This window comes from Mobula hypostoma, chromosome 13 (genome assembly GCF_963921235.1).
Source record: "Mobula hypostoma chromosome 13, sMobHyp1.1, whole genome shotgun sequence".
NCBI lineage: Eukaryota > Metazoa > Chordata > Chondrichthyes > Myliobatiformes > Myliobatidae > Mobula > Mobula hypostoma.
The window spans coordinates 87,356,827-87,377,369 of record NC_086109.1 but is presented as its reverse complement, the minus strand read 5'-3'; the positions used below and the strand labels follow the sequence as shown (position 1 = coordinate 87,377,369).

The following is a 20,543-nucleotide window of genomic DNA, read 5'->3' as shown; positions in this document are numbered from 1 at the left end:
TGCCTACCAAATTAATTGCTGTGAAGGATTTCTTACTGTTGTGGGATAATGTCTTTCCTCATAAGGGAAGCGGTCACTCTGCTTGGCAGGTGAGACTCGTGACTGTGAAACCATCTCAAGTTCTGGGCCCTGCTCTGTGGTGGTTGTAGGAGCTGACTCCAGGACTGCAGGAAGTGGATATGATAGCTTTGGACACCTTTCTTCTATAACAATTGACTCTGCTTGCTTCAACTGATCGATGTGTCATCCCCAGAAGACACCAAACGCAATCTCCACTGTGTAGGAGAGTGGTCCAGTTCTGTCCTTAATCTTTCTGAGAGCCCACTTTTGATCACCTCTGTAGCCCCTTCCCACGACTGCTTGTCCAAGAGTGAAACATTGAACCTCCTTGCTTGAGGAGTCCCCTATTTGTCTCCACTGTTTGTCCTGCATATTCCTTCTGAGATGGGATTGAGCAGATCCAAGTGTGGATATAAGGGACAACCCAGGAAAAGCATAGTTAGTGGGTTGTTGGTTGTGGAGTGTGCTGCATTACGATATGCAAGGAGGAAATTAGCAGTCTTCTGGTTCAGTATCAGTCTAATGTGTTCTGCTGACATTGCTCGCAGTGTGCCCTTTGGACGCTGGACAAACCTTTACACCAGGCCATTCGTAGCTGGGTGATACGGTGCAGATGAAATATGTCTTCTCCATTCATTTCAGGAATGACTGAAACTGTTCTGCTGCAAACTGTGGTCCATTGTCACTGGCTAGGTGTTCTGGAACACCAGTCTTTGCCAAAGAGCTACTCAATACATCAACAGTGTGCGAGGCTGTGGTGGAGGCTATTGGGAACACTCCTGGCCACTTTGTAGCTGCATCTACTAATACCAAGAAATTTATGCTGATAAATGGTCCGGTAAAACCCACGTGCATCCTTTGCCAGGGTTGGAGAGTCACTGCTCTAGGCATGTACTGAATGTGTTGCCATCCCGCACAATGCACGGCAAACTGCTCAATCTGCTGTTCTATCCCAGGCCACCAGACAGAGCTTCTAACCAATGTTTTCATTTTAACTGGCAAGTAGCTTCCACAAAACTTTAGCTGTCAGCTTGGATGGTACAACAACTCTCAATCCTCACATAAGGCAACCTCTGTCGAGGGCAAGTTCATCTTGGTGCCGGTAAAGATGGAGGCACAGGAGTTTTTGATGCACATTCCAGCCATTTTGGGCGGCAATGTGGACCAGAGACAGTGTGGCGCTTTTTCTGGTTTCCCCTTGGATCATCACAGCCGTATTAGGGAGACTTCCAATTTGCACTACGGACTGTCCTCTTGTAAATTTCCAAGTATTTCCTTTTGCAAAGGTAAACAGGACAATCCACCAGCATTCCCATGATTGGGTTTTGTTCTTGAATTCAGTCTTGTGATTCAGTCCTCCAAGAAACAGAGCCCATCTCTGCATTCGCACTGCAGCTGTAGGGGAACACCCTCCTGTGGATTGAGAAGGGACATCAGTGGTTGATGATCTGTAAGGAGAGTAAACTCTCTCCCATACAAGTACTGGTTGAAATGTTTTACACCCTAAACCAGACTCAAGGCCTTTCTGTCAATCTGTGCATAATTTTTCTCTGCAGCAGTAAGGGAACATGATGCAAAGGCTCTGCGGCCATTCACTTCCATCACTCATAACGTGTGACATGACTGCACCTAGACCATAAGGTGAGGCATAACAGGCAAGCTTCCACCACTGTGTGAATTTTCTCAGCTCACTTGTGTAACTCTTGCGTGCTGATTATGTGACCACAGTAAGTGATATTTGGGTTAAAGTATTCACACTTGGTCCATTATGCTTTGAGCCTATCATCTTCGAATATTTTTAATACTATCTTGGGATGGATGTTTCAGAGATGTTCCTTGTCATCTTTACCTGTAACATTGATGTCATCAAGGTAACACTGAGTGCCTGGACAGCCATGCAGCACCTGGTCCATACTTTCTGCCAGAATGCAGGTGCAGATGCTACTCCAGGAATAAGCCTATTATAGCGATTAAGCCCTTTGTGGGTTCTTTTGGTAAGAAACATGTTGTTCGCTTCTTCCACCTCCAGCTGCAGGTAAGCCTCAGCTAAGCCACTTTGCTGAAGTGTCTTTCTCGAGAAAGGTTTGCGAAGATATCCTCTATTCTGGGCAGAGGGTATTGACCTACTTTCTGTATTGGGTTGATAGTGACCTTAAAATCACCACTGGTCCTGACAGACCCATTCTTCTTGGCTATCGGAATGACTGGCATTGCCCATGGGCTCCACTCAACCTTGGAAAGAATTCCTTCAGCCTCCGGGTGATATAGCTCACTGGCTACTTTATCACAGATGGTATAAGGAACTGGATGGGCTTTGTAAAACTTGGGTGTGGCATTTTTATTTAGCACTATTTTCCCCTTGATATGTTTGAGCTTTCCAGTGCCATTCTTGGACCTTGCTATGGCATCATCCAGTACCTTTCTATTGCAGGGGTTGTGGCATGCAGATGGCGGATGGATCTTCAATCTCGTCGTAGTTGCCTCAGCCAATCAGAACCCAGATGGCTGGCCCTCCCGATTTTTACCACATACAAAACCACTGGAGCTCACTGGTTTTTGTATTTCACTGTTATGAATGTCAATCCCATGGGAATTGTCTTTTCTCCAGTTAAAGTTCCTAACTAGCTATCTGCAGGATTCAGTTTAGTAACTTTGAAATGATATTCAAACATTGTATAATTTCTTAATGCATGCATTACTAAATGACAGTAAAAGAGGACTACGTGTCTTCATAATCTAATCTAAATAAACTCATTTTGTGGAATGACAGAAATACCCAAGCCAGTGTCCAATTCCATTTTAGTTAATTTGCCATTCACTTCTTGTGTAAACCATATTGCTTATCTATTGTTAGTTTTCACATTTCTGTTCTGTTTTTTTTTACTTGATTGTCTTTCCTTTTGCAAAGAAAATGTGTTGTTGCAAAGAAAAAAGAGTGTTGTGCTTTTTTTAACTCGAACATCTTGCTGTGCTTCAACAGGTAAGTAGCTGTCTCGGGTTTGTTTTAAAAATACCTCATCACCACTGTTGTAACTCCATAAAATTAAACTAATTGAAAGGAAGAGATGGGAGTCTGAAGTGTGAGTCTAACTTTGTTTTTACTTTAACTGAGGCATGCACATATCACATGGTAGCATCATGATGTATGCAATTCACTAATTTTACATATAACCCATAATGAATTATTTAAACAAACAAGAATGCTATGTCACAAACAGAATCAGGTTCAATATCACTGGCATATGTCGTAAAATTTGTGTACTTATATTTACAATGTTACACTATATTTACAATATTGTTCAAATACTACTGAGGTATTAAATACACACGGTTTTGACAAGGATCTTGAAAGAACATTGTGTCTAATTTGCTGCTGAGTCTGAGAGAGGTCTGCTTCACTAAGTACTGGCTGAATATCCATCTGATTTTAGACATATGTCTTTGAACCTCAACATTGCCTTCTCTATTAAACTTTATCACGGACCAAATAATTACCTCTTGGGTTTCGTCTTCTTGGCGTATAAAGAAAGGATATGAAACAGAATTCTATATGAGCATTGAAAAGAGCCAAGAGTTTTGTATGAAATCAAAGCCAGTCCTCAGTGTGGATGTGAACAGTGTGGAGCCACAGGATTGCAGCATTGATCTCTACCGCGCATCATGTTAGCTAAAGCCGTGCGCAACAATCCCAGGACGGAGGGGAGAAAAATGCTGGAAATTCAACTAACCTGAATTTAGCAGGAGGACCTTGTTTAAATGTATCTGTAAGTCAAAGAGCACAAAGGCAGGCTTTAGGACCACCAAATTTGTTCTGACTCATTTGCTGTAATTTTATGTTAATCCCATTTTATTCTCCCCAATTTTCCTACACTGCCCCTCAGATTTTATTAATTGCCTACACACAACATTGGGGAATCAGAAACTAGAGAACATAGTCTTCAGGTTAGAGGTGAAAGTCTGAATAAGAACCTGAGGGACGACTTTTCTTACACAGCAGGCGTTAGGTATATGGAGGAAGTGGCTGAGATGAATACATTAGACACGGTGAAGAAGTGGACAAGTATTTGGATGACATGAATTTAGGGGCATATGAACCAAGTATTGGGAAGTGGGATTTGACAATAGACAATAGATGCAGGAGTAGGCCATTCGGCACTTCGAGCCAGCACCTGCCATTCACTGTGATCATGGCTGATCATCCACAATCAGTATCCAGTTCCTGCCTTATCCCCATAACCTTTGATTCCACTATCCATCTCTTTCTTGAAAACATCCAGAGACTTGGCCTCCTCTGCCTTCTGGGGCAGAGCATTCCATATATTAACCACTATCTGGGTGAAGAAGTTTTTCCTCAACTCTGTAATGTGCCGTGATATGCGTTGACAACGTTGGAACCCATGTGCAGAGGAAAGACAGACTCCGATGTAGAGATCGTGGCTAATGTTTATTCGTAAGAATTCCAACAGAAAACCAATGGCTCAGCCAAATGGTACCGCAAGATGTAACATTCTCAAAACTAGGATTCTGTGATTAGCACTAAACGGGCACGCGCTTATGTAATACAAGTAATATGGAATCCTCAAACCTATCAAAATAAATTTAACAAGTTCAAACAGTAAGCACCAAGGCTCTCTGGCTTCCCACAGAAGTCTGAAGAGCTCATTATAAGGGATTATCTGGAATATACATTCTTGGTCAGCTTGGATGAGTAGGGGCCAAAGGGCATTTTTCCATGTTCTACAACTCTATGACTCGAAGAGCTATGCTATTTGGACAATCTGGCCAACTTTCAGGTCTTTGGGATATGAGAAGATACCAGGTCATGCAGAGAAAACCTGTGTGGTTACATGGAGAATGTGCAGATTCTACACAGAGAGCACAGAAGGTCAGGATTGGAGTGGTGAGACAGCTGCACTACCTGCCACATTACTGTGTTATGCACAGTTCTGGGATGACAATCCAGCCATTTGGGAGGGTATCTGACTACATGACAGCAAACTCTACACCAGAGTACAGAGCAATTGAGGTACAGAGTTTAGAAGGCACCATAATCTCTTGGATGGAAAGAGGAGGCACAGTAGAAGTGCCTAGTTGTGTGGTGAGTCCACCCAGCACAGTGTGAGTTTTGACGATACGTGGAGAGGTTCTTGCAAGAGCATGAATGAGGACCTGCAAGATACTGGGTGAAGGTCTAATCTCGCTGGCAATGGCTGCAAGGAATGGCACCAATATGCAAACCTCCTGCTGTTGTTAGTATCCCCTGCCAGCAGAAAAGAGTGGAAGAGACAGGCCTGAGGCATGTCTGTCTGGCAGTATCTATGAAGAGAAATAAACAGTTGACATTTTGGGCCGAGAACCTTCACCTGTCCTGATGAAGGGTCTTGGCCCAAAATGTCAACTATTCATTCCTCTCCATAGATGCTGCCTGACCTGCTGAGAACCTCCAGCATTTTGTTTCTGTTGCTGGATTTCCAGCATCTGTAGAATCTTGTGGGCTGATGATTTGTGCCCAGTATGTTTTTAAAGAGCTTTTATACCTTTTTTTAGGGGAATTTCTGAAAAATGCCTGAACCGGTAACTTTATGATTGATGTGACGGCAGGGGGGGCACATAAGGAGTTCAGGTCTTAAAACTGAGTCTGAATACATCTACTTTACTTCCGTACGTTGATGGGAATGTGGAAAGAATAACTGATGGGACTAATACAGGGGTTCCCAACCTTTTTTATGCCAGGGACCTTTACCATTAACCAAGGGACTAAGATGATGATTATTATGATGATTATGAGGGCACGCAGTCCTCCTTTATTGTCATTTAGTAATGCATGCATTAAGAAATGATACAATGTTTTTCCAGAATGATATCACAGAAACACATGACAAACCAACTTAAAAACTAACAAAAGCCACATAATTATAACATACAGTTACAACAGTGCAAAGCAATACCATAATTTGATAAGAACAGGCCATGGCACAGCAAAAGTCTCAAAGTCTCTCGAAAGTCCCATCATCTCACGCAGACGGTGAACCTCCAGCGCCGCCAACTTGCCGATGCAGCATACCAGAAGCATCTGACCACAGTCTGACTCCGAGTCCGTCCAAAAACTCCGAGCCTCCGACCAGCTCTCCGATACCGAGCATTGAGCACCATCTCTGCCGAGCGCTTTGACCCTGGCCCTGGCAACAGGCAATAGGCAAGGCCCAGGATTTGGGACTTTCCCCTCTGGAGATTCTCGATCGCACAGTAGCAGCGGCAGCGAAGTGGGCATTTCAGAAGTTACTCCAGGTATTCCTCTGTGCTTCTCACGGCTGTCTCCATCAAATCCGGACTGTGCACGGCCCCCCTAGTTAACACATACGATATTCATTCGGAACGGCCGCGGGCGCTGCGTCACGCCGCCATCTTCTCCTCCCTCCTGGTCATGATGATGCGGACTCTGGGGTCAGTTTCTTTTTCGTGTGGTTCTATGGCTCACTGTCTATTTTTAAAATGCTCTTTGACTCAGCTTTCAGTCACCTACAAAACATCTCCTCATGGAGCTATGTCTCAAATACCATTCAATTACCATTTTTGCAATCTATATATATTTATTTATGATGCTGCTGAAAATCAGTTTGTTGTAGCGAGCAGTCTGTAACATGGTCCCATTCAATTCCTGATCCTGTCTTGCATCTAGTATCTTTATATCTGTACCTCATTGCCTGATGAAAAATTATTCTTGGAGAACTCGTGGAATGAAATGCTGAGAGGCTGTTGAAGTGTTTGAAATTTGGGACATAATGTCAGGATGTAGTTGGTTATGTTACTAATTTTCTTCTTACTTTCTTGCAGGGTTAATAGTGTATTTGGGAATGATGTTTGGAGCCTTCATTTGGGGAGGTCTGGCAGATAAAATGGGCAGAAGGTATTGTCTGATCATCGCCTTGAGCATCAATGGAGTCTTTATTATCTTCTCATCGTTTGTCCAAGGTTATGGCATCTTCCTGTTCTGCCGACTACTTTCAGGAGTTGGGTAAGTGAATTGCAGAACAACTAAGTTAGTGCTATCAAGGTAAACATGCTGCAAAGCCAGCCTGGATGTCTAAGCCCCTTTCTTCTCCTTCACTTAGATGTCAATGCCAAGACTTGGGAAGATAATGTGGAGTGACTTTCGGATGCTAAAATGAAGGGAATATTGGGAGCAAATTTGTAAGGCTCTGGGTGAAATGCAAGCCAGTGGACTAATTTGTCCTACATGATTATTATTTGATGTCCCAGATAGTGACTGCGTGAGAATGGTTGGCGCATAGCTCAGCCAGCCAAGTGAGGAGTATGCCATCGCATCTTCTCCGAGGATCATCAACTTGTTGCGGTGGAGAGGCTTGTGATTTCCTGAGATCACGAGAGTGATGCTTCCGGAGTTTAGCTATCTGGCACTTATCTCCTGTTAGGGTCACCCATGGCAGTAAGGTCAAGGGAGAGATTCCAGACAAAAAGCCTTCCAACCAAGACCTCAAAATTGGAGCTGGTGGAAGATGATGACATATTAGATTAGATTATGAGGACACATAGTCCTTGTTTATTGTCATTTAGTAATGCATGCATTAAGAAATGATACAATATTCCTCCAGTATGATATCACAGAAACACAAGATAGACCAAGACTAAAAAGCTGACAAAAAACCATATAATTACAACATATAGTTACAACAGTGCAACGCAATACCTTAATTTGATAAAGAACAGACCATGGGTACGGTAAAAAAAAGTCTCAAAGTCTCTCGAAAGTCCCATCATCTCACGCAGACAATATAAGGAAGAAAACTCTCCCTGCCATGAACCTCCAGCGCCGCAAACTTGCCGATGCAGCACCCTGGAAGCACCCGACCACAGCCGACTCTTAAGTCCGTCCAAAAACTTTGAGCCTTCAACCAGCCCTCCGACACCGAGCACCGAGCACCATCTCTGCTGAGCACTTCGACGCCATCCCCAGCCGTCAAGCACCAGGCAAAGCCGAGGATTCGGGGCCTTTCCCTCCAGAGATTCTCGATCGCACAGTAGCAGCAGCAGCGAAGCGGTCATTTCAGAAGTTTCTCTAGATGTTCCTCCGTGCTTCTCACATCTGTCTCCATCAAATCAGGCTTGTGCACGGCATCCTACTTGACAAATACAGATATCATTCACTGGAGAGGCCGCGTGTGCTGCGTCGTGTCGCCATCTTCTCCTCCCCCCCATATCACAGCAGCAGTGAAGGTGCAGGAAGGTTGTAGCAGTGAAGAGACCCAGATAGCTGTTTTGCATTCCATGCCACTGAATCCTGACCCCAGTCTGTCATGAACTGTGTGGTAGCAGTCCATACTACAGCCTACACACATTAGATCAAGTCACACTCAGGCGTTAACCATTAGCGAATCCAGCCTCCAGAATATGTGAATCCCAGATTTGCCTCTACAGCCTCCTGAAGACACCATCACCCCACCCAATAGACAATCCCTTAGGAGAACTTCATACTTGACTCAAGTGTTTGCTTTACGATGCCATCACAGAATTATATTGTAGACATTAGGGAAATGGAGTTTACTGTTGACATTAGTAGACTGCAGACCATGTGCCCATCTGCTCTTCCCTCCCATTGAATAAGGCCACCTCAACCCCTCCCACAATTATTTGTTGTTGTGTAATAATATAGTATAATGGAAGATCTGCTGTCTTCCCACCCAGTACTTTGAGGAGTAGTTGGGGAAGCATTGGTATGTGCATTTGAGTTATAAATTTATTCTGTAATAATTTTTAAAAAACAGAAAATCTGAGAATACTCACGTGGGTTAGGCAGAATCTGTGAAGATACAAACAGAATTATTGTTACAGGTTGAAAACTTTTTATCAGACCCCTGAGTCGTAATGAAAAGTCATCCATCTAAAATGGTTCTTTCTCTACTGGAGCTACCTGACTTGCAGCATACTCCCAATATTTTCTGGTTTTATTTCAGATTTCCAGTATGTGGACTATACTTTTCCAATGAGAAATTTGTTCACTTGATTCATGGCAATCCACAATTAAATAATTAAACCAATAATTCCATTAAAATTGTGCACGGTAGCTCGCCTTCTCTTACAGCCTCCTTCCCTCTGCAGTGCGAGTCTGACCCGATTTATTTGCTGTCTAGTAACAATTGCTGAGGGAACTCTTCTAAATAATTTGGAATGAGTGGTTCCATTTTTCACTGATATTTGTAAGCCTGAATTTTTCAGCCGTTATCTCGACATTTGGAGATCTGTAACTGCTGTGACTTTATACTAAGCTAGTTTATCTTCAGTGCAAGAATCAGTGGTCTCCCATAGTTGAATAATGAATCTGACTATATTTCTACTTAATATGGCTGAGATATGAGAAGTTGCCATATTTCTAACTTGTACCCCATGCTTAGAACTTCAACATTCCCTAGAGAGCCATAACACACGGCTATTAGTGTCATCAACTCATTGGAACCTTTCTGTGATTGTTATATATTTGATAGGGGGATCAGGGCCACTATTATTCTGTCCTTGATCATGAAGGATCCCTCCCACCTCCTCCCATCAGGGAGGAGGCTATGCAGCGTCTACGCCAGGACCACCAGACTCAGGAACAGTTATTTTCCCCAAGCAGTAGGGCTGATCAACACCTCTACCCACTAACCCGCCCCACCACACTCCCAACCACCAGTACTTTATCATTTCCTGTCAGAGTCACCTTATGTACTGGCACTCATACAACTAGAATAACTTTACGGGCATACAATCAATCTAAGTATATACACTATCTTATGTAATTATATGTATTGTGCTTTTATCTATCTTGTTTTTTTATGCTGCATTAGTTCAGAGTATCAATTATTTAATTCTCTTTTACACTCATGTACTGAAAGTGACATTAAACAATCTTAATTCTTGAATTTTGAATCTTGAAACAATAATGGTTTCTTCATGGAATCTAAGATAGGTTTTACATGAGATAAAAATCTATCTCAGATCCATTAAAATCACCTTGATTTTAGCTCAAATTTACTTTGAACTCAACTTTGAGTTAAAGACTTCACTTTAGCTCAACTTCAACAATGGTCAACTTTTTTATTCTGTGCATTCTTCTGCAAGAACACAAGTAGGCCATCATGTCCCTAAAGCCCTTCCCACCATTCAGTATGATCATGGCTGATTTATGAAGACCTTAGCTCCTCTTCTGAACCAGTTCCCTATACCTCTCAGTTCCTTAATCTTTCTCTGTTTTCCTGAAAACACATGTCTAGGGTTTTCTAGGGAACAGAGTCTATCTGAACAAATGATGGAGAGCTCAAGAAGACTTACACATGTCTAATATCATTCAAATTCTTTAGAAAGTTTTCTGTTCTTGTTCCTCTAGTCCAGGGGCTCCCAAACTTTTTTTATGCCATGGGCCAATACCTTTAGGCAAGGAGTCTGTGGACCCCAGGTTCAGAAGCACTGTGGGAACAGGATGTCTCAATGTACAGTGTCAGTAGAAAGGCTCTGTTGTGAAGATTGAGAATGTGCCAGAATCAGAATCACATCACTAACATATGTCTTGAAATTTGTTGTTCTGTGGCAGCAGTTCAATGCAATATATAACTATTTAAAGTTATAATAAGAAAGGTTAAAAAATATAAATAAGCAGGAAAAAGAGACCAGAGTCTTGTCAACATCGGTAGGTTGACCTTTTCCTAGAGATGCTGCCTGGCCTGCTGCGTTCACCAGCAACTTTGATGTGTGTTGATCGGTAGGTTAATCTTGCATTCTGAAGGTTATTTTCTTTCTTCCTTCCCTCAGCATTGGTGGCTCCATCCCCATTGTCTTTGCCTACTTCTCTGAATTCTTGTCTCGTGAGAAGCGAGGAGAACACCTCAGCTGGCTGTGCATGTTCTGGATGATCGGTGGGATTTATGCTTCCGTGATGGCCTGGACCATCATCCCACATTATGGTGAGTGTGGTGAACAATTTCTCTTCACTTGGCCCATTCAGTGAGCAGGCAGAGTGTATTATATAAATGTAATCTATATATTACAATAAACACAAGGGATTTTGCACATGCTGGAAATCTATAGCAACACACAAAATGCTGGAGCAATTCAACAAGTCTGGCAGCATCTATAGGAGGAAATAAACAGTCGACATTTCGGACTGAGTCTCTGATTGTTGTTCTTGCCCCAAAATGTTGACTCTATAGGTGCTGCCTGACTTGCTGAGTTCCTCCAGTATTTTGTTTGTGCTGCTCTATATAATATATGGTTTATGTATAAGACTTTGTTTAGGCTGCATTTGAAGCATTGTGTGCAGTTTTGTTTGCCCCATTCCAACAGGGATGTGGAGGCTTTGGAAAGAGTGCAGAAGTTGTTGACCAGGATGCTGCCTGGATTAGAGGTTATTTCTTAGATGGGATTGGACAAATTTGAATTGTTTTCTCTGGAGTGTCGGAGGCTGAGGAAGTTTCTAAAATTATGAAAGACGTAGATAAGGGAGACAGAATCTATTTCTCAGGATAGGACTGTCTAATACCAGAGGACATGGATCTAAGATGAGAATGGGAAGTTTAACGGAGATGTATGGGGCAAGTTTTTTTTTACACGGAGGGTGGTAGATGCCCAGAATAGGCTGCTAGGGTTAGAGGCGCAAATAGTTAAGTAGCATTTAAGATGCTTTGAGATGGACACATGGACATTGAGATAGACACATGGATGTGGAGGGATGTGGATCAAGAGCTGGCAGAAGAGATTTAGTTTAATCTGGCATCAAGTTTGGCAAAGACATTATGGGTCAAAGGGCTTATTCCTAAGTTGCAATGTTCTTTGCGTGCTCTATAAGTGTTTGTAGATGGTGCTGAAGTCGTTGGATGTTTCAGGTCTTTCAACATTAGCCACTCTCTCCCCGGCAGCCCATCCAGGGTTGATCAGGCCCTGGCTTGTGGCCCAGCAACATTGGTCCACAGGTTACACCTCTTGATCCATAGCCATCCGGAGGCTCGCTCAGCAGTCCTCGTGGCTCTCTTCTTTGCAGCCTCCATAATACCAAGCGGAGACTAGGTTCTGCAGAGTGAGCATCCAGCAAAACCTCTGCACCCCACCTGTACAGGCTGGCATTGTGCCCTCCACCCCTGTCTCTGGCACTGCACTACCAGCTCCTGGTATTTGGCTTTCCTACATTCGAACACCACTCAATCTGGTCTTTCCAAGGCACTGTCAATTCTACCACAACCACCTGCTTCAAGCTGGAAGCTTTTTGGCTCCAGATGACAAAAATGATTTGTTATTAGTTTTGTCACACCCTTTTGGAGTAGCCTGGGTGATGAAAACACCAGCTAATTTGTAACCAATCCAAACCAATGTGCCAGACACGTCTAAGTCAAATTGTTCTGTTTCGTAATGAACGTGAATGGAGATGAGGATATTGAGTGAACTCTAATGCCAAAACAGGGTCTTTAATATTGTACCTGAGAAACTAGAACCAAGTACGACCATGGGCTTATTTTTAAGCAAAGGCTGGGGACCTGTCTCTTGCTATCTTTGTGCAGCACTGTACTACAATTGAAGATTCTGCATTGTAGCCCTGGACCTCAATGGCTGATAATCAAATATGCATTCGCAGTTGTCATTCTAGGGCAGTGTGGGCTTCAGGCTCCTATACCCTGAAGCTAGCAATGAGAAGAGGGCATGACCTGGGTAGTGAAGGTCTTTATGGCTGATGCTACCTTCTTGTAGTCCCACCTTTTGAAGATATCTCAGTGGTGGGGAGGTTTGTGCCCGTGATGGAGCTAGCCGAGATAACACTCCTCTGCAGCCTTTTGCAATCCTGTGGTTTGGAGGCCCCATAACAGGCTGTGATGCAACCAGTCAGAATACTCTCCAATGTAGGTAGGTACATCTGTAGAAATTTGCAAGAGTCTAGCTAAAATGCCAAACTAAATCCATCCCTTCTGCCTGCAAAATGTTCATACCCCTTCATTCTCTGCACGTCCATCTGCCCATCAAAGAATCTCTCAAGTGCCTCTGTTATATCCACCGCCAATCCTGGCAGCACATTCCAGGCACATCTCCTTTAAACTTACCATTTCTCATCTTAAATACATGCCCTTTGTTATTAGACAGTTTGGCCCTGGGAAAAAGGAACCAGCTGTCCAAAGTATTCAAACTATCTATTCAAACCTCTACCAGGACTCTCCTCAGTCTCTGCCACTCCAGAGATAACCACCCAAGTTTTAACTTTATGGCCAAGCAGACTTCTACCACCTTTCCCTCTCACCCCACATACTTAACACAACTAGCTGATCCCACAAAGTTGTATTGAATTTTATGGCACGGCAGTGTAGTGGTTGGTGCAACGCTTTGCAGTACAGGCAATCTGGGTTCATTTCCTGTGCTGCCTGTGAGGGATTTGTACGTTCTCCCCAAGACCGCGTGGGTTTCCTCCGGGTGTCCTGGTTTTCCTTCAACAGACCAGAGATGTACTGATTAGTAGGTTAATTGGTCATTGTAAATTGTCCCATGATTAGGCAAGGGTTAAATTCGGGGATCGCTAGGCCGCACGGCTCGAAGGGCCGGAAGGGCCTACTCCAGGCTGTAACTCAATCAATAAATGAAAATTTAAAAATGAAATCCATATCAAACTACCATGCACAGTGAAGGGATGAAGAAGCAAAAAGTGAATGCTGGGGTTGGATGATACACATAGTGGTTAACTTGGCTCTTTCAGAGTGTAATAATGTGGCCCAAGTAAGTGGCTGAGGCTGGAGGACCTCTCTAACATATGGGATTCGCTTATTACTGGTAGACGGTCTCCTGGGGGTGTGGAATGGAGAAATTGCTCCTCTAATGAAAAAATAAATCAGAGAAATAGCACACTTCTGTAAGCTCAACAGTGTTGTATTATTTAAAGAGCTGGCAAGCATTCTGCCATTTCTCAGAAAATAAACTGCCGGGGCTCTGTATTAAAGATGCCCAAAGCTCAAACCACGGCAGAACCCATCACAGGGTTTTGAGGGAGGGAAGCTGATGGTGAGAGACACAATTGATGGAATGTAAAAATAATCTGAATCCGGCTGTATTTATGGTTTATAATGTAACTTTTATATTATACACAGGAAATGAGATTGGAGGCAGATACGCACTAAGATTGGTTACATATGTTAAGTATACATGTCGAACACTGCTTTTGAAATTCAATTCCACTGAAGCCCATGGAAGTGAATTTCCCAGACTAACTACAAACTGCACACGTTGCTATATCACAAGTTAGCTGCATGCAGTGAAAGATATATTTCACCCTCAAGATCTCCAGCTGCAGGAAACTCGTGAGGGAAAAAAACATTGTTGTGCTGCTTGGGGAATTGTCAAAGTTGTTATTATTCTGCAATTGTATTGATTTAAAATTTATGGCACTGTGCAAATCCATTCAGGCCGTGGTATCCTTCAGATGGAATCCCACATTCTGCCTTTTGGTCCACAGTCACGATATCCAGTATATATTTTTTTAGATGCTAAAGGATTTTTTGCTTCCTACACTCTTTCAGACATAGTTTCCAAGTTCCTACCATCCTTCTTTCCCTTAATCCCTTTTCCAATTGCAAATCTATGCCCTCCAGCTTTGCTAAGGGGAAACATTCATTCCTTCACTTAAATTTCCCCTTCGGCTTCCCCTGTTCCAAAAGAAATAACCTCAGCCCAGCCAATCTTTCTTCATAATTAAAATTCTACTGAGCTTCTAACAACCTCTTCAATCTCTTTTTTTTCCACTTGCTTTGGGATAAGCACATCCCGCTTGTAAAGCAATGACCAGAACAGTACAGAGTGCTCTAGCTGTGACCTAACCAATGTTTTATACAATTTGAGTATTGTCTCTTTGATTTATTAAGACTTCGAGATATTTATACTTGTTTTCTTGTGATTATCAATCATGATGTGCCAAGTGTTGCTGTGAACAGTAACCAGAAAGGGTGAAGTTCTTTCAAAACAACAGATGCTGATTGTTCTTCACCTTGAACTGACATTCTCTTATTCTTATCACAAGCCACCTGACAAACTACCTCACACTCAGCAGCAGGAAAATCACTATAGAGCAAGCACTAAACCACAGCGTTAGCAACACTGCACTGCAACACTTCGAAACATCTTGATAATGAACAGCTTTTAAAGAAAAATGAATAATGCATTTTAATCCTGTTAGGTTAAACCAAATACAAAATCAGCATTAGCATGACGACAAGAATGGGGTAATTGATCTGAGAGGATTTGACATTAAACAACGAAGCATGGGAATAACACATAAACCAATGCATTCTTTAAAAAGTGGAGGGCTACATCGGAGGGAAGGGTTAGATTGATCTTAGGGTAGGTTAAAGAGTTGGCACAACATCATGGGACAGAGGGCTGTAACTTCCCTTAAGGACAGTGGATTGGAATTCAGAAGAATGAGGGGGGACCTCATTGAAGCCTATCGAATGTTGAAAGGCCCCAATAAAGTGGATGTGGAGAGGATGTTTCCTGTGATGGGGGAGTCTAGGAATGGAGGTCTCAGCCTCAGAATAGAGAGGCATCCTTTCAGAATGGAGATGAGGAGGAATTTCTTTGGCCAGAGAGTGGTGAATCTGTGGAATTCATTGCCACAGGTGGCTGGGAGGTCATGCCATTGGGTATATTCAAGGCAGAGGTTGATGGGTTCTTGACTAATCAGGGCTTGACAGGATATGGGGAGAAGGCAGGAGATTGGGACCAAGAGGAAAATTGGATCAGCCTTGATGAAATGGTGGTACAGATTCAATGGGCCAAATGGCCTAATTCTACTCCTATGTCGTCCGGTCTTCTGGTCTATGTTTTATGATTTTAAAAAATCAGTGTTCTTGAGGTTCTAGTCACTTGTGGAGTAACATTTTGGGGAAGAATATGGTGTTCTGCATTGTGTCTTATATTTGAATCCAGCACAATTTGGAAGGAAGATGTTCTTGCCATTTGCAAGAATCCTGAATTAAACTAGTCTCAAGACAAACATAATAATAATTGACTTAAATCAGGTTAAATCTTTAGATCTGTAGCAAACACCTTCATACCAAATGATGCACATGTTTACTGCCCCGATGCAGGGTCTCGACCCAAACATCGACTGTTTATTCCTCTCCACTGATGCTGCCTGACCTGCTGAGTTCCTCTAGCATTTTTCATATGTTGCTCTTTTTTCCAGCAACTGCAGAAACTCTTGTGTTATATGATTTACTAAGCTTGAACTGGTATGGTTATGGGATTGAGGGAAGTTTGGTTTCCCATTACAGTGACCAGCAGCTCACGAATTCATACCCCTGCAGTTGCTCTCTGCAGGAGTCAGTGTATCAGCATTGTCTCATATTTCTGCTGAAACTAAACTGACCTTTGAGGCTTCAAGGAGAGAGTTTCTTGTCCCTGTCCAGGTGTACTGCTCTGACTATAAGACCAAAAGACATAGGAACAGTATTAGGCCATTCGGCCCATCGAGTCTGCTCTGCCATTCAGTTATGGCTGATTTATTGACCCTCTCAACCCCATTCTCCTGCCTTCTCCCCACAACCTTTGATGCCCTACTAATGAAGAGCCCATTAACTTCCACTCTAAATATACCTAATGACGGCCTCCACAGAGGTCTGTGGCAATGAATTCCACAGACTCATCACCTCTAGCTAAAGAAATTCATCCTCATTTCTGTTCTATAGGGATGTTCTTCTATTCTGAGGCTGCACGCTCTGGTCCTAGACTCCCCTACTACAGGAAACATCCTCTCCATGTCCACTCTATATTTTAAATTATGAGGACACACAGCCCTCTTTTATTGTCATTTAGTAATGCATGCATTAAGAAATGATACAATGTTCCTCCGGTGTGATATCACAGAAACACAAAACAAACCAAGACTAAAACTGACAAAAACCACATAGTTACAACAGTGCAAGCAGGACCGTAAGTTGATGAAGAACAGGCCATGGGCATGGTAAAAAAAAAAGTTCAAAGTCTCTCAAAAGTCCCATCATCTTACACGGACCGGAGAAGGAAGAAAACTTTCTTCCTGCCATGAGCTACCAGCGCCGCAAACTTGCCGATGCAGCATCCTGGAAGCACCCGACCACAGCCGACTCTGAGTCGTCCGAAAACTTCGAGCCTCCGACCAGCCCTCCAACACCGAGCACCGAGCACCGTCTCTGCCGAGCGCTTCGACGCCAGCCCCGGCCGCCAGCAGCAGGCAAAGCCGAGGATTTGGGGCCTTCCCTCTGGAGATTCTCGATCGTACAGTAGCAGCGGCAGCGAACCGGGCATTTCAGAAGTTTCTCCAGATGTCCCTCCGTGCTTCTTACGTCTGTCTCTATCAAATCAGAATTGTGCACGGCCCCTATTTAACAAATACAATATCATTTCATCGGAGAGGTCGCGCGCACTGCATCACGCCATCACCTTCTCCTCCGGCCTTTTGCGTTAAAGGCAGGCATATATCAGCAACTATTCTCCACATCAATTGCACTCATTTGAGTGTTTTAAAATAATTCTTTCTACTTCTCCCAAACGGGAAACATGGAGAATTTACCCGCAGCAAAGTACCATGAACTTTGGGTTGGGTGGTGGTCACCTTATCCAACAGATGATAATGAGTATGTTCAATATTTTTATCTGGATGAGATAACGGTACATGGTGAAGAAGGGAAGGAATTCAAGTCTTTTCACAAAGGGGCTTGTTTCGCAGCTTGTCAGGAACATTGTGGCTCAGAATGGGACAGGGTCTCGTACAGGCTGACAAGAATAATTCCAGGAATGAAAGGCTTAATAACAGTAGTGTGCAAAAATCTTACGTGCGTGTAAAAAAAATTCTGCAATGTGAAGATGCTTTCAAAAGTAATGAAATGAAAAGCTTCTAAATATCAAAAAATACTATAAGGAGCAGTAAGCAATAAAAAACTAAATCAAATCAATGTTCAGCATGACCATTTTTTGCTTTTAAAACTGCATCATTTCCCTTAGGTACACTGTCGTGCAGTTTTATTAAGAAAATCAACTGGTAGGTTGTTCCAAGCATCTTGGAGAACTTGCCACAGTTCTTCTGCAGACATTGGCTGTCTTGCTTGCTTCTGTCCCTCCAGGAAATCACAGACAGACTCAATGATGTTGAGATCAGGGCTCTGTGATGTCCATGCTATCTGAAACCATATAAAATATGGTTGATTAAGGTTTAATAATATGGTTTAACCGTATAAAATAAGACTTTTGCGCAGTACTGTATGAGGAGTACCTGAAGGGTCTGGCCTTATACTCGGTGGAAAGACCATAAGATCATAAGATATGCATTCCTCTCTAACCCCCAATCTCCTTCCTTCTCCCTGTATTCCTTCATGCCCTGACTAATCAAGAATCTATCAACCTCTGCCTTAAATATACCCAAAGAAATGGCCTCCACAACCATCTGAGGCAATGAATTCCACGAATTCACCACTCTCTGGCTAAAGAAATTTCGCTCCATCGCTGTTCTATGTGCATGTCCTTCTATCCTGAGGGGTGAACTCATTGAAATCTACTGATACCGAAAGAGTGGACATGGAGCAGATACTTCTCTTAGTGGAAGGAATTGGACCTTAGGGCACAGCCCCATAATAAAAGGACGTCACTTTAAAACTGAAGTGAGGAGGAATCGCTTTAGCCGGAGTTTGGTGAATTGGTGGAACTCATTGCCACAGATGTGAGGGGAGGCCAAGTCATCTGGTATATTTACAGTGGAGCTTAATAGATTCTAGATGAGTCAGGGTTTCAAAGGTTACAAGGAGAAGGCAGGAGAATGGGGTTAAAAAATCCATGATTGAATAGCAGGGAGGATTTGATGGGCCATATGACCTAATTCCGATTTTATATTTTTTGATTGTATGTCATGAGATACAGAATGTTTGCATTGTGTTATTGTGAGTGTCGGCACTGTACAGACTAACCTGGGTGGTTTTTACTTGGATGACAGTATTTAAGTTGTACAAGTCTGCAGCAAAAGGAACAGGAAGACAGCAAGACTGGCTGGAGTTTGCATTCAGATGTAAATGATGGCAGAGCTTGGCTCTTCTTGAATCTCATTTGCAGGACAGAATTTTCTTGTTGGCTGAATTAAATCATTTCCAAAGGTTTTGTTACTGATTTGATAACTGGTAACTGAACTCCTACATATTATTTATAGCATTTCAGGCATATTTACCATTGGTTTGCATAAATTGGAATTTGTCTGAATGAGCACTCAAAACACCATTGATTTTCAGCTGTTCCTGTTATTACTGCAGTTTGAAGATAAATCACAGCAAGGAGATCTATGTCCTGAGCTCACAGCACAGTGCATTTAATTTTTCCTGGTTTATTTAAACTTAGTTGAGTGTGGATCTATGCCAATTGCTTGAGAAGTGACAAATGTTCAGTATTTTCTCTGCTGCTGCATTACTTTGGAGGGCAATGGTCTGGGTGCAGGTTGATGGGACCAGGCATATCAACAGTTCAGCATGACCTAGATGGGCCAAAGGGCCTGTTTCTGTGCTAAAGTGTTCTGTGAGTCTATGACTATAAGAATTGAAAAATTAGAAGCAGGAGGCTTGTCGGGTTGTAAAGCACTGTGGATGTAGACCAGCAAGGATGAGGGATTTTGGGGCCCCTCAAGTTAAAGAGACCCCCAGACCCGTGGCAGTTGGAGGCACAAGGTATGTGAGTCTGCAAGTCTGGAGTTTGCGGTCCTGTCATTCCCGAGTCCTGGGGTTGAGACCAAAGATTGAAACTTGGTCGATCGGAAGTCCTGAAATTGAGCTCCAGTGGCCATGGCCCTGGGTCTCCAAGTCCATGTCCACTGGGAAAGTCGGAGGCCTTATATCTGCAAGACTATGTGTCCATGGGAGGCTGGGAGTCTGGAAGCAGCCTGTCCTAGGTTGGAAGGCTGTCTGCATGTCTGAGTGTGTGGATGGATGTTTTGCTGTTGCTGTTTTGTTTTGTTGCTGTTGTTGTCATCCTGCAGAAAATGGTGGGCTGGTTACGTTGGAGCTGAAATCTATGTTGACCCTTGTGGACTGCCCCCAGCACATCCTTAGGTTGTGTTGGTTGCTAACTTAAATGACATATTTCAATGTATGTTACAATGTACATGTGAAAAATAAATGAATTAGAACCTGAACCTGAGGGGAGGCTTAACGGCCCTTGAATCTGTTCTATAACTCAATCTGTTCACAGCTGATCCTGTATCTCAACCACATTCCTGCCTGATCTGCATATCCGTTGTATTTTGAGTTCCAGTGGCTGCAGTGTTGCTTCTCTGGAATGACTGAACATCCAAAGCTCCCTAGGACAGAGAATTCCAAAGGTTCAGAATACTATGAAGGAAGAGATTTCTTTTCACCTGAGTCGCAAAAGGTCAGGTGCTGACCCCTGTGTGCTTCTTGGTCAAAGCTTCTCCAATCTGAGGAAACGATCCCTCTCAGATTCTTCAATGTGGAAAT

At 43.1% G+C, this 20,543-nt stretch overlaps 1 protein-coding gene across 1 annotated transcript in view; it reads left to right on the top strand.

Annotated features, from left to right (window-relative positions):
* The window catches only part of LOC134355757 (synaptic vesicle glycoprotein 2B-like), a 201,650-nt gene that overhangs the window by 142,968 nt on the left and 38,139 nt on the right, over positions 1–20,543 (top strand). The window contains exons 3-4 of the mRNA XM_063066120.1: positions 6,895–7,075; positions 10,864–11,015. Coding sequence (XP_062922190.1) covers positions 6,895–7,075; positions 10,864–11,015 — 333 coding nt within the window. The remainder of the gene's footprint in view (positions 1–6,894; positions 7,076–10,863; positions 11,016–20,543) is intronic.